The sequence below is a fragment of the Plecotus auritus genome (genome assembly GCF_963455305.1).
Source record: "Plecotus auritus genome assembly, chromosome: 1".
NCBI classification, from domain to species: Eukaryota; Metazoa; Chordata; class Mammalia; order Chiroptera; family Vespertilionidae; genus Plecotus; species Plecotus auritus.
In genome coordinates, this window is record NC_137770.1 from 167,933,748 (window position 1) to 167,948,923 (window position 15,176).

The 15,176-nt window shown below is 38.8% G+C and overlaps 1 protein-coding gene across 1 annotated transcript in view; it reads right to left on the reverse strand.

Annotated features, from left to right (window-relative positions):
• Positions 1-15,176, reverse strand: part of ENPEP (glutamyl aminopeptidase) — an 86,400-nt gene that overhangs the window by 21,237 nt on the left and 49,987 nt on the right. The window contains exons 12-13 of the mRNA XM_080658401.1: positions 3,656-3,792; positions 3,492-3,547 (exon numbers count right to left, since the gene is read on the reverse strand). Of these exons, the coding sequence (XP_080514527.1) occupies positions 3,492-3,547; positions 3,656-3,792 (193 nt within the window). The remainder of the gene's footprint in view (positions 1-3,491; positions 3,548-3,655; positions 3,793-15,176) is intronic.

Below are 15,176 nucleotides of genomic sequence, written 5' to 3' on the forward strand. Positions count from 1 at the left end.
AAGTCTCTCACTTGTGCGAGTTATCGGCTTTACACACCGTTGAGAAAACTGCTCAAGAGGCTTTCGCTCCTTAAAGCACAAAGAACTGTGTGTGTTGTGTTGTGATGGGAATTAAGCTATAAAGATATTACAATCTCTGTGTACTATTTAACAGCAAAGACGCTAAGCTTTGGAAAAGATCATTATGTATTCACAGGAGAGTTTTCCTGAAAAAAAAAATTCTAAATAGTTTTATTATGTTTTAAAATATAGATCATCTTCTTTCATCACTTAATTTCCCAGGTCTACTCAGTGCCTGGTACAGAGTAGGTGCTCAATAAATATTTATTAAATGAGTGACTGACAAACTGTAATACAGTGAATATACAATATAGTTCCCCCTTTTCCATAGAGGGTATATTCTATATGTGTGTATTTTCCTATATGTACATGCCTGTGATAAAGTTTAATTTACAAATTAGGCACAGTAAGAGATTAACAACAACTACTAATAAAATAGAACAATTATAACAATATACTGTAATAAAAGTTATGTGTCAGACTCCGGTTGATCACAAGTAACTGAAACTGTGAAAAGCAAAATCTCATCTCAAATAAGGGCCAACTACTGTAATTAATTTGTTATATGTTCAGGAGCTTAAACTTGGAGATTCACTAAAGGGGATTATAACGTCTGTTATAATCGTCCTACAAAGGGAATCTACATTACAAATTCAGAAGAGCTTTTCTAAATAAATGCTTCTTTGTTGCTACTGATCAATGGTGGATGTATTTTTACAATGTATTGAGCACTGGTGACAGGCCTTAAAGGCCTGCAATGTTTTCATTGGTTTATGTGCATTACCTCATTTATTCCTCAAGAGTCTTATAAAGTCATCTTCATTTTGCTAATAAGGAAACTGAGCCAGAGAGAGGTTAAGAAACTTACTAAAAGTTATACAGAAGCAGGATTTTAACCTGGCCCAAGAACCTGTTTAACCCTATAATGTTCCTCCTTAAAAATGTCAAGAAAGAGGACACACAGGTGGCCAATAGACATATGAAAAGAAGCTCAAGCCGAAACTGGTTTGGCTCAGTGGATAGAGCGTCGGCCTGCGGACTGAAAGGTCCCGGGTTCGATTCCGGTCAAGGGCATGTACCTTGGTTGCGGGCACATCCTCAGTGGGAGGTGTGCAGGAGGCAGCTGATCGATGTTTCTCTCTCATCGATGTTTCTAGCTCTCTATCCCTCTCCCTTCCTCTCTGTGAAATATCAATAAAATATATTTGTAAAAAAAAAAAAAGAAAGAAAGAAAAGAAGCTCAATATCACTAATTATCAGAGAGATGCAAATTAAAACTACAATGAGATATCACTTCACACCTGCCGTAATGGCTACCATCAATAAATCAACAAACAAGTGCTGGTGAGGATGTGCACTGTTGATAGGAATGCAGACTGGTGTAGCCACTGTGGAAAACAGTAAGAGTTCCTTCAAAAAAATAAAAAATGGAAATGCCTTTTGACCCAGAGATTCCACTTCTGGGAATATGTCCTAAGAATTCCAAAACAGCAATTCAAAAGAATATATGCACCCCTATGTTTATAGCAGCATTATTTACAACTAGAGGCCCGATGCACGAAAATTCATGCAAGAACGGACCTTCCTTCCCCTGGCTGCTGGCACCACCTTCACTCCGCTGGAGCCACCTTTTCGCTCCGACCCGGAGCCGCCTTTTCACCTTCCCATGCTGCCCAGAGACCCGGAGCAGTCCCTGGCCACTTGGCGCATGCATATGCAAATTAACCCACCACTTTTGTTGGGTTATATAGATATAGATATAGATATAGATATAGATATAGATATGGATATGGATATAGATATAGATGTGGATGTGGATGTGGATGTGGATGTGGATGTGGATGTGGATATGGATATGGATATAGATATAGATGTAGTTATAGATATAGAGATAGAGATAGAGATAGAGATAGAGATAGAGATAGAGATAGAGATAGAGATAGAGATAGATAGATATAGATATATACTGAGTGGCCAGATTATTATGCATTCAGAGATCATAATAATCTGGCCACTCAGTGTATACATAACCCACAGACACAGACAACATTGTGGTGATGGCTAGAAAGAAGGGGGGACAGGGCCTGGTGAAGGCAGGCAAAAGAGAGATGGAAATAGGGACGCCTATAATAGTGCCAACAATAAAAAAAATCCTAAAAATAAAAATGTTAAGAACATTTTCTGATTTCCAGTAGTCTACCAAGGAAGTCTGTAGGCATACTCGCCTATGCCTTTAGTGCTATTATGCTATCCTTCCAGCCATGCAGTCAGCTCATATTTAATGAACATTCACTATGGTGTGTCAGAGTCAGGAGCTGGGGATAAAGTAAATAGGACCATAATCTGGGTGCTTACTCTCATGATAGTTACAGTTTGGCGAGTGAGATGGACAGTTACTAAGCAATGGCGATATATGTTGTGGGAAAATACCCAACCCAAAGGACCATTGGAGGCTTCCTGAAAAAGTAGCATCTCCTTCCCGCTACATTGCTCGTATCTAGCATGAAGCCACTACACAGCCAGCAGAACAAGTTAGCTGTGTCCCTGGCTCCTACACGTGTCACAAATTCAACAAATACCTGTTGAATTAATGGAGGTAGGCTACCTGAAAAAAAAACCAAAACCCTCAGAGTTACTATGGTTACTCCTCCACCATTCCCCCAATCTGTGTTGATTAGTTTTTAAATGTAGATTACCTTCAGGCCATGAAAAAAAAGTCATAATTTCTAGTGGTGTCTTAATTCTGATCAATGCTAGAGCACAGTGCCTCATTCTTCTTATCCCAGTGACCTGAACAAGATTTGATGACTGAAGCAATAAAAATTTTACAATGTGCTTCAGCTCACAAAAATGAATTTATGAAACACATTGTTTGCCTTTTTACTAAATTAAATTATGAAGGTGTACTTTTAAGCATTTGCAAATTTCACTAATTAGCTCAAGGACTGATATAGACAAACCCTGCTCAAAGTCAACAGCATAAGTGAGCCGAAGCCCATTGTAAAATTTTTATTGCAACAGTCATCATTAGTGGTAAGGGCTAATATGAGTATTTTGGCTATGAGGATCATATGAACTTTACAAAAAAAAGTTAAAGAAAACAATAATGTTATAAATAGTGGCTTTGGATATTTTAAACTAAAATTCATTCTTAAATTTTGTTGTAACTCTTTAAAAAAATTTGTGACAACCAGCGTGGCTCAGTGGTTGAGCATCAACATATGAACCAGGAGGTCCTGGTTCAATTCCTGGTCAGAGCACATGCCCAGGTTGTGGGCTCAATCCCCAGTGTGGGGCAGGCAGGAGGCAGCCAATCAGTGACTCTCTCATCATTGATGTTTCTATCTCTCTCTCTTCCTTTATATATATTTTTTAAATTTTGTGACAAAATCTACAGTATTTTACATGATCTACCTCATTCCAAAACCCACCTTGCCAAGGCAAAAGCATCATCGATAAAACTTGCACGGTCAGCAGAAGAAAAACCCTGGGAAGAGGGACAAAAAGAGGTAAGAAATGTGATTCTTAAAGCAAAGTGTTAAGATGCTGTTCTTAGAACAAAAGTAAAACAATTCCCAGTCATTGTTATTCTTACCTTGTGGTTGGAGGAAAGATTGGTAATGATTAGGTCCCAAGTTGATACTTCATAATTTACACGATAAAACCCAATATGATCTGGGTTTATTTTGAGAAAAACATTTCCACCAGAATTAGAAGGCTTCAAACTGATTCCTGTGGTAATAAATAAACAGTAATGATAAATACATTTGCATATAATGTAAACACAGAGAAATTAAACCCAGAGGGTAAAGAAAACAGAAATATGAGCTCAAAAAGTTGAGTTTGAATTGGATCCAAAGCCCCAAAACCTAATTCTAATTTAGTTGCCCAACTTTAGAATGTCACTGTAGTGCATAAGCTGAAAAAAAGAGGAATGTCAATAAATGTCCTGTAATTTGTGACTTATATACCTTTTACTGGCAGAAGCTTGCCAAATAATTTTATGCTTATCAATCTTTCAATAAAAGAAAATGCCTAAAAACAAATAAGTCATAATGGATTAATTAATTACACAAAGAATATTCACTAGAACACCTGGGGACAAAAATGTACACATTTAAAATAATATTTTGTTTATTAAAAATCAACATTTGAATTGATGAAAATGGCTATTGCTAAGCAGAATAATGATTTCAGAATCAGTAACTCCTTTAAAAGGTCAAGGCTTTCAATAGAACTGAAATCCAAACATGACATTCTTGATTTCATAATCCATTTCATACTTGCTCTTCCAATTTCATTTATCTTTGTAAAGTCGTCTACTTCCTTATTCCAACTGATTACCTAAATGCCTTTTCATCAATGGATTTTCTGAATTAACTTTCTAAAGTAGCATCCACTATGTACATAAGGCTCTAGTAAATAGATGTTAGGAGCTCAACATTGAATGAATAGAGACTTATGTTTTAAATACACTCTTAAAATAACAGCTATGCCCTGACATGACCAGATTTGTGAGGCTCTACTAAATATCTATATATTTGCATGGACAGTATACAATCTAAATAAGGGTGTGGGAACACTTAGTATGTTTGAGGAACTGCGCATAGTTTGATGTAATGACTGTAGGGTGTAGGACTGGAAAATAGGAGATGAGGCTGGAAATAGCACTGGGGCTTCTGCGTGAAGCCGTGTTAAAGAATCCATCGGCTGAGAATGGTGAGATGGTAAAGATTTTTTTAGCAGGGAAACAACAAGCTCAAGTCTGTTTTCTAGAAAGGTAATTTTGATAGTGGTATGACATACAACTTGGAAGGAAACTCAAGAGTCCACTGTAATGATCTAGAGCAAGAGAGAATGAAGGCTTACACTAAGGTGGAGATGATGAAATACAAAAAAGATGACATATTCAAGAGACACACCACAGGTAAAGTCAACACAATTCTTCCTGTGACTTGATGTGGATAGTTAGCGGAGGGGAACACGGCTTGCATGATTGAAGGAATAATGATGTCACCGTTAGAGAATAGTGGGAAAGGAATCAGGTTGGGAGGAAAGATAACTTAAATTTTGGAAGTGTTTGCAAGGTTTGGAAGATATCCAGGACACCGTAGTTTTTCATAATATATATTTGTACCCTCTTCAACAAGACAGTACATTTCTTTAGGACCTTTCAGAGTAGGCGCTTGACAAATTATAAACTTTTACCTCACTCTTGCACTATTTGTCTTTCTTTGTCATTCTTCCATGGACAAGTTGTTAAAAGGAAGTTAATCTTTTGGCAACTGTACACCTTAAATGTTTGTATCAGGAGGAGACCCTCTTGCTAAGCACAGAGCCATGTGTTGCAGGAGAAAGAGCATGGACTTACGAGTCTGACAGATCAAGGATAAAGTCCTTACTCTGTGACTTACTAGCTGTTTGATCTTGGCCAAATCACTTGACCTCTCTGTGTCCCCCAGTTCACCATGAGGGAAATAGGGATAAAATTCCCTCACAAGGCTGTTGTGAAGATTAAATAAGATAACATAGTAAAGTGTTGGTAATATAGTTATATGTCTAACAGATGGTAGCTATCCCATTATTATGAAAGGGGATATGCCTCCAGTTATAAAAATAGGAAAGCAAATATAAATAACATTGAGAAGTTCCTGGCAATCCATCTAAATGCTGCAGTATTTTAGTGTGCTTTATATATACCTAGTTAAGCCTGTCTAAAGTTACTGTGATTTTTCTCGCTTTAGAGATGAGGAAGCTGAGATCCAAGAAATTAGTAGTTAGAAACTTCCGCAAGAAGCAAGTAGTTCATGCTTCTTGCAGAAGTTGTCAACAGCAAAATGCTGTTGGGTTGTTTAGTTACATAATAAAGTAATTAGAAGTAAAATACTGGTCCTTATTCCAGATGGCATATACGTTACATTATGTTTTTATCTGTGCGTGTGTGTGCATCTTCCAGATACATGCACATAAACACACAATACACATCATAATAGAACCTTACTGTTTTTATGGTTAGCAATCTTTTTCATTTGAAATTATATTGTAAACACCTGTAATTGTTTTATATACATGAAAATGTAAATTTAATGGTCACATACTCTATTGCTCAGTTTACGAATCACTTTGTTTTGTTTCTTGCTAATTTTATGCACAAAAGGGTTAAATGAATTATTTCTAGGTACGAGTTCTTTCTATAAAATTGTTATTCTTTTCTTCTATTATTTTTCTAGATGGTATAGAAGATGAATAATTATCTTTTCAAAATTTCATTCAGAGATTATTTAATTTCAACCCAAATAGATTTTGATAACAGAGCACACATAAAATTTTTTCATGTACTATTTTATATGAATAATTATAATCAACTTTAGACAACTTGACAGCTGGTGATAGCCTAAGATCCCAGGAAAAGAAACATGTTTTTTGTGTGTGTGATAAAAATGCTGTGTTGCAATACTTATGTGAATTATTTTTAGTGTAAAATTACAGTATATCTTATTAAATTTTCTGTATTACTTACTAGTAAAAAAGCTGAAAGATACAAGGGTAGTGCTTTTTTACTAATGACACACAAATTGTACTAGAAAGCTAAAAAGTTCGAGTACAATGCACTATCAGGATTTGGGGTCAAGAAGAAAATTTCAATCTCTGGCACTAAGACTAACATAAAACATTGTAAAATGGATTACTTATCCATTTGTGGTAATGCTTTCAACAAGTTAGTTATTCAAGAAAGTATTGATTGTGTCCCTTCTGAATTTCAGCACATGGCCTAGAGAATGTCCCAGAAAAGAAAGATGTAGTATTAATATGTATTATATAATAAACAGGAATCTGGAAAAATGCAACCTGACTAGGATGATAAAGGATTATCATTGGCAGTGGTTTTGATGACGAGGAAGACATAAATGCAAAGAAGAGTTGGATTGTGAAGATCTGTCAATGTGTCTCCAGTCAGCCGAGGGAAGCAGGTGCCCGAGTGAGCTGGAATGTATGTTCCAAATCTTTTGACATAGCTGTTCCTATAGAGAACAGTATGTGGCAAAGACCTGTTAGTTATCTAGCACACTGTTCCCATTTCCTTCTGGGTACACAGCTACATGATATTTATTAGCCTCCTTTGCAGTTAGGTGGCAATATGTGATTGAAAACTGGCATAAATGTGGGCAAAAGTAATAAATGCTCTCCTAGGCCAGGTCCCTCCATTATCTTGCTCTGTCACCTGGCCAAATGCAAAAGATTCAGCAGGTAAGTCCAAGATAGGGAGTGGGGAGTGGGGGAGAGCAGTGGAGCCATAAGAAGAAAGCAAGCAGAATTTCTAAGTCATTATTTGGGGGAGAGCCACCTGGGAGAAATGGCAGGTCAAGAACACTTCCATTGGACTATTGCATGAATAAGAAATTTTTATTGCAGAGTCACTACTAATAGCCTTTAAATGCCATAATTAAACTCCTCTGGTTAATGCAACATGTACGACTATCACAACTTGAAATCTCTCAAACAATTTATCAACACTTCTCCAAGGAGGACATACAGAAGGCCAAGAGACATGAAAACATGCTCAAAGTCAGTAATCATCCGAGAGATGCAAATCAAAACGGCAATGAGATACCATCTCACACCTGTCAGAATGGCTACCATCAACAAATCAACAAATGACAAGTGCTGGCAAGGATGTGGAGAAAAGGGAACCCTAGTACACTGCTGGTGGGAATGCAGACTGGTGCAGCCATTATGGAAAACAGTATGGAGTTTCCTCAAAAAATTAAATGTGGAACTCCCATTTGACCCAGTGATTCCACTTCTAGGAATATATCCTAAGAAATCAGAAACACCAATCAGAAAGAACATATGCACCCCTATGTTCAGAGCAGCACAATTTACAATAGCTAAGATCTGGAAACAGTCCAAATGCCCATCAGTAGATGAATGGATAAAAAAGCTGTGGTATATTTATACCATGGAATACTATGCAGCAGCAAAAGAGAAGGATCTCTTACCCTTTGAGACAGCATGGAGGGACTTGGAGAAATCATACTAAGTGAAATAAATCAGTCAGAGAAAGACAAGTATCACATGATTTCACTCATATATGGAATCTAAGTAACAAAATAAACTGATGAACGAAGTGAATCCAGGGACTCGAAGCATGGAACAGAGTGCAGAATCTCGGGGGAGGGTTGAAGATTAAACCATGGGTGGGAGGTAATTAACCATGGACCTTGTATGCATATATGTATGGCCCATGGACACAGACAATGGGGTGGTGAGGTTTTGGGGTGGGAGGGCAGGGCAGACTGGAGGAGGCCAATGGCGGGGGGGGCGGGGAAGAAGACATGTAATACTTTCAACAATAAAGAATTATTGAAATAATAATTAAATTAAATAATTTATCTACCTTAGTTCTCTCTTGACCCTAATTAAGTGAACTTTCTTCCTGGAAGAGATAACCTAATTACCTGACAGGAGTATTCTGGTTCACTTTGGCAAGTATATCTTTAGTTCTATAAATTAACAAATAGCATTCTCATATGCTTGATTTATGTGAATAAATCTCCCAAGACTTGGTTGACCAGGGCTGAACTGATGAAACTGAGCTTCTGAACCTGCATTAATGCTCCAATCAAAATTCAAACATTCCATGAAGCTCAACTTGAAAGAATAAAGAAAGTCTCCTGCCCTAGCTGGTTTGGCTCAGTGGAAGGGTCCCAGGCTCAATTCCGGTCAAGGGCAAGTACCTCGGTTGCAGGCTCCTCCCCGGTCTGGGCCCTGGTCAGGGCTCGTGCAGGAGGCAACCAATCGATGTGTTCCTCTCACATCGATATTTCCCTCTGTCTTTCCCTCTCTCTTCCATTCTCTCTAAAAAAAAAACAATGGAAAAATATCCTCGGGTGAGGATTAAAAAAAAAAAAGAAAGAAAGTCTCTTGTTCTCTCTTTGCTATTAAATTAAAAAATATATTCCCATCATTATTTTGTGATGAAATATTTAAATATAACTACTATCAAATTTTAGTAATACCTTATTTATATGATAGACAGAATTTGGTGATTTAAACTATCCAGAATGGATTCTCAAACTTGAAAGAGTTATGGACAGTCATCACAAGGTCATGATGAAGGATTATGCCCTAGATCCTCTCCTAGACCCTAGGTGTTTAGGAAGGCCTATTTTAAAGTGTTATGTTTTAACAAGATTGATTATCTGATTCATGTGATATGCTTCAATTCTTCTAGAAGTTAGAAAGCAGCAGATTAAAAACAAAAAGGTGACAGACCACTAAATGTAGATGCACTTATAAAAGCCAAAACAGTAGCTGCTAAAGATAGAGGCATAAAGTCTACATAGGTAATCTCTAAAAGCACAGCAGTATGGGGGCAGACAAGCCTGCATTATGCAGTGACTTACTCAACTCTTAGTAAGTGTTAGCATGTGCATAGCCCCTTGCTGGGAATAGGCTGGGCAAGGGACAAGAAGCGTGACGTGTACTAGTAGTTTGTATCTTCAAGGAGCTTGTAATTTACTTAAAAAATAAAAGACAGCATATAAAACTTAAACAATAATTATGTTGTTTAAAATATAAAGTAATAAGACTAAGAATAAAGGTTAATAAAACGGACAGCATAAAATACACTATAGATGGCAAGAAGAGACATTTTTCAGGGCAAGTTAGAGTAACCAGAGAAGCTTCTGTGATAGAGGCTCTCTTCTTTGGTTACATATTGCATGTTTATTTTAATGTTGAAAATACTATGTAAAACACAAATGTAAATAAAAGACTTTGGGGAAAGTCCCACTCTAGCCTGGGAAATTTCTGACTGATGAATCATCAAAGAAACCTAGAGGAGGGAGATAGGGCTGGTAACCTGAGCTGATTGCCCATTCAGTACACTCAGGACTTGATCTCCTCTGTGCTCTGAGCTGAGAGCCGAAAAGGTCCCTAAACAGGAAACAGGAACTTAGTGCATAGCCTAAGAATGGAGCCGGCACTTTGAAGTAGGAAGAGATGTCTAGTTTGCTTCTGGCTAAGTGACCAGTTATGATTCTGAAGTTCAGATAAAAATAGGTTTTGGCATCAAAGCTCTGTGGACATTAGAGCTTAATAATTCATTGATTGATTCAGTGATTCACTCAATAAACCACTACTAGGTACCTGCAGGATATATAACACACACACACACACACACACACACACACACACACACACACACACACAAAAGCTCCATTTCCTATAAGAATATTCTGTGGTAAGGGGAGAGACAGATAAGTCAATAGCTATAGCAAAACAAAACAAAAAATACAAACCAACAAACAAAAAAAAACACAAAAAAGTGATAACTGTGATGACAGAAGGATAGAATTGCTATGAGAGCCCTCTCTGTGCTCACTTTTATACTAGCATTCTCTGTCCAGAGCACAATTTCTGTCCACCCTAGGTCAAGCCTATCACCCAGTTAACTCTACAGTTAGCTCCCCTAACTCTAAGCCTATATGTCTTTAAAAAAAACAACAACACGTTTTTATTGATTTCAGAAAGAGGAAAGGAGGGGGAGAGAGAGAGATAGAAACATCAATGATGAGAGAGAATCATTGATTGGCTGCCTCCTGCATGCCCCACACTGGGATCGAGCCCACAACCCGGGCATGTGCCTTGACAGGGAATCGAACCATGACCTCCTGGTTCATACGTCGACACTCAACCACTGAGCCATGCTGGCAGGGCTAGATGTCTTCTTCTTTAGTAACCTTTCCAGAACCCCCAAATCTGGGCCAGTGCCTCTGCAGTGAGTGCCCCTGCCTATTACTTCAGGAGGCACTTGTGACAAAATAGTCTATTTGGCTGCTGACCTGTCCACTCCCTCCCCCTAGACAGTAAGTGCCACAGGATGAGAACTGTGCTTTTTCCCCCTTCAGTACTGTCTCCATGTCTACCCCTGTGTCTGGCACTAAGTTGTCCTCAGTAAATACTTGCTTGAAATAACTAATTAATTAATTAAAGATAAAATTCATTATTCAAATATTCTGTCTAATATGCATATAATACATACAGAAAAGTGTTTATTGTTGTTAACTCTTGAAATTTTATGAATCACTTGAGTAAGCTTTAGTTATCTGAAAAATTCACCTGTGTGAAACTTCACTCTATAAACATGATAGGTAAATTGTGTCAGTGTAGATGAATTATTCATGCTATTAAATTTGTAAACAGGTAATCAAGCAGCTTCCAAGACATTTCTGCAACCTCAATTAACCAGTGGTGATTGGTGAGGAAAATATGTAGCAATAGTTACACCAAATCCATTGAAAGCTCCCCAATGGAACCCTAGCCTCACTCTGCCTTTAGTCAGTGCTATTACACATTTTTAAAGGTGTTTTTTTTTTTTTCTTTCTGATTCTTCATTTTCCTTTGGCAAATGTGCTTATGAGTAAGAAAATGGTCAGAAGACAACTTAGAAAAAAATAAGCCTTGGTACTCAAGCACAACATAATCATAAAATACCAAGACAAAGCAGCATTGATCTAGAAATTCTGGAGGAATTCAAGAGAACTGCTGACCACAATAATTAAAGTAATTTGTTAGCATAAATAACCAAGAGAAAGTTTTGTTGTAAAAGCAACCAATAGGGATCTTAGTTCAACAATTGCAAAGCTGGTAGAGATTATATTAAAAGTAAAAAAATCACAAAAGAACTTATAATGAAAGAAAAAAAATTCCAAAGTTGAAAATAACCTATCGTATCCATGCAAAAACTTGTACACAAGTGTTTATAGCAGTATTGTTCATAATAGCTCAAGGTAGCAACAATCCAAATGCCCATCAACTGATGGATAGATATGTAAAAGGTGTAGTGATATGACATGAATGTAATTTGGCAATAAAAAGGAATGAAATACTAACACATGCTATGAGATGGATGAACCTCAAAAACATTATGCTAAGTGAGAGATCTGATCACAAAATACTAGATATGTCATTCCTTTTATATGAAATCTCCAAAATAGGCAAATATATGAAGACAGAAAATAGGTTAGTGGTTGCTTAGGGTTAGGGGTATGGGAGGATAGAGGAGTTAACAACTAAAGAGTATGGAATTTCTTTTTGAGATGATTAAAGTGCTCTAAAATTGACTGGTTATGGTTATATGTATCTAAGAATATAATAAAAACTATTGGACTGCACCCTTTAAATGGGTAAATTGTGGCCCTAACTCAGGGGTGGGCAAACTTTTTGACTCGAGGGCCGCAATGGGTTCTTAAACTGGACCGGAGGGCCGGAACAAAAGCATGGATGGAGTGTTTGTGTGAACTAATATAAATGCAAAGTAAAGGAGCGTAGGGGAGAGCAAGAGAACCAGATAGAACAGCCAGATCCGGCCCGCGGGCCGTAGTTTGCCCAAGGCTGCCCTAACTGGTTTGGCTCAGTAGATAGAGCATCAGCCTGCGTACTGAAGGGTTCCAGGTTCAATTCTGGTCAAGGGCATGTACCTTGGTTGCTGGCACATACCCAGTAGGGGGTGTGCAGGAGGCAGCTGATTGATGTTTCTAACTCTCTATCCCTCTCCCTTCTTCTCTGTAAAAAAAAAAATCAATAAAATATATTAAAAAAAAATAAATGAGTGAATTGTGGAGCATGTGAATTATCAATATATATAAAGAGGTAATATGCAAATTGTCCAGGACACCATAACATCACATCCGCTCAGGAGGAGGCTGAGTGTGCAGGTGGGCAGGAGGGGACTGCGTGCGTGGTGAGGCAAGCCACGGATGGCGCAGGCCCACAGAAAACAGGGCCTGCCCACCGCCGTGGCGGTGGGTGCAGAGAACAGGGCCTGTCAGCCATGGTGCGCCTGCAGTCCTACCTCTGCGTGTGAGCTGCAGAAGAAACACCTTTTCTGACCACTCATTGGCTAAGTTCCCCATATGCCACTCACAGTGTTCATGGTAACTTGGGTAATAAGAATCCAAGAAGGTGATCTAGGGTTTTTTCCTGGGGGAAGAAACAAAGGTCCGCTGCTGGAGGACCTAAGAAATGTCATATCCTGCCCTAGCCCATTTGCCTCAGTGAATAAGCCTCAGCCCTGCCAACCGCAGGGACCGGGTTTGATTCTGGCCAAGGGCATGTACCTAGGTTGCAGGATCCTCCCTAGCCAGGGCTCATGCAGGAGGCAACCAATCAAAGTGTCCCTCTAACATTGATGTTTCTTTCTGTCTTTCCCTCTCTCTTCTATGCTCTCTAAAAATCAATGGAAAAATAGCCTCAGGTGAGGATTAAAAAAAAAGAAAAAAAGAAATGTCATGTTCTATGAAAGAGACATCTTGAAAATGCCTAAAGAGAGTTGTCACTTTTTTGTAGTGAAGGGACTAGAGTCCGTGTTGAAGAAAACACCTTGGCGGCTGCAGTGGCCAGCAGTGGCAGCAGCAGTGGGGTGATGGGGTGATGCCTTCACCTGATCAGCCTGGTGCCTCCTGCAGAGGGAGGCCAGACTGAGGCTTAGGCCCTCTCCCTGCCTAAGCCATCAGTAGGACATCCCCTGAGTGGTTCCAGATTGGAGAGGGTGCAGGTTGGGCTGAGGGACACACCCATGCATGGATTTCATGCACCGGGCCTCTAGTATATCAATAAAGCTGTTTTTATAAATAACTACTGGAAATATGGTAAAATATTACTTATCAGGGGAAATAATACCTAATTAATTTTTTAGAATATTTTGCAAGAGCAAATAGGCATATGGAAATAAAGAATAGATGGTCTACTTTTATGCTTAAGAAGCCACATGCTATTCTGATACCAAGTCCCAGTGAGATGGGGTGAAGAACAGTCTATATATCCTGTTCTATGTCTCCTGCAGGTTTGTGCTAGATAAGAAATTGTTTTGAAACACAAAATAAGTACAGTGGAAAAAGTATAAAAAGCAGGATTCTTCTGGGATGGGTGCTAAAATATGCCTTATTATTATTTTTTCAGTGATTTGAAGGAGACAACATGTGATAGTTTCCTTGTTTTTATATAACTAAAATCTTTCAAGAAAGAAAAAGACAAATCAGTGGAGACAGAATACAGAAATATATTTCAAATCAAGTGAGCAGAATAGTCACAATTGAATTTTAACACAGGCAAATGCCAAGTAATTCATTTAGGGAGATGGATGGATGGATGGATGGATGGATGGATGGAGAGTGACTTGAACTATTGATGACAATTCACAGCTCATAAAAGATAATTTTAAGTAATTAAAGATTCTAATATGTTGATTTGGGAAAATTATAGGTCTAATTTAATGACAGCATTTTAAAAACCAGGCTTGTCACATAACATTTTAAGAAATTCAATGGCTTACTAATCTGATATAAAGAAAAAAAGGAAAGGAGGAAAGAAGGAAGGAAAGGTGGGAGGGAGGAATGGAGGAAAGAAAGGAAGAATATTTATAGATTGATTTTCTCCTTTGGATATGGATATTCATTATTGTGTCAGTCATGATAAATCATCCTATATAATAAAAGGCCAGCAACCAAACAGCGGAATGACCAGAATGACTGGTCGACCAGTTGCTATGATGTGCACTGACCACCAGGGGGCAGATGCTCAATGCAGGAGCTGCCCCCTGGTGGTCAATGAGCTCACACAGTGGGAGTGCCACTCAGCTGACCTGGATGAGCAACACTCCCACAGTGGGCTGATCCTTGCAGGCCACGCCCCCCACCAGTGCACAAATCCTATGCACCAGGCCTCTACTCTATAATAAAAGTGTAATATGCTAATTAGACTGGACAGCTGAACGACCTTCCGGACATCATTCTGGACAAAGCCGTGACAGCAGGGTCCGAGGCAGAGGTGGTTAGGGGTGATCAGGCAGGCAGGCAAGCAGTTAGGGGCGATGAGGCAGGCAGGCAGAGTGGTTAGGGGCAATGAGGCAGGCAGGCAGAGTGGTTAGGGGCAATGAGGTAGGCAGGTGAGTGGTTAGGGGCAATGAGGCAGGCAGGCAAGCAGTTAGGAGCCAGCAGTCCCGGGTTGTGAGAGGGATGTCCAAGGGGTCCCAGATTGTGAGAGGGTGCAGGCCGGGCTGAGGAACCCCTCCTCCCATGCATGAATTTCATGCACCGGACCTCCAGTTAAAA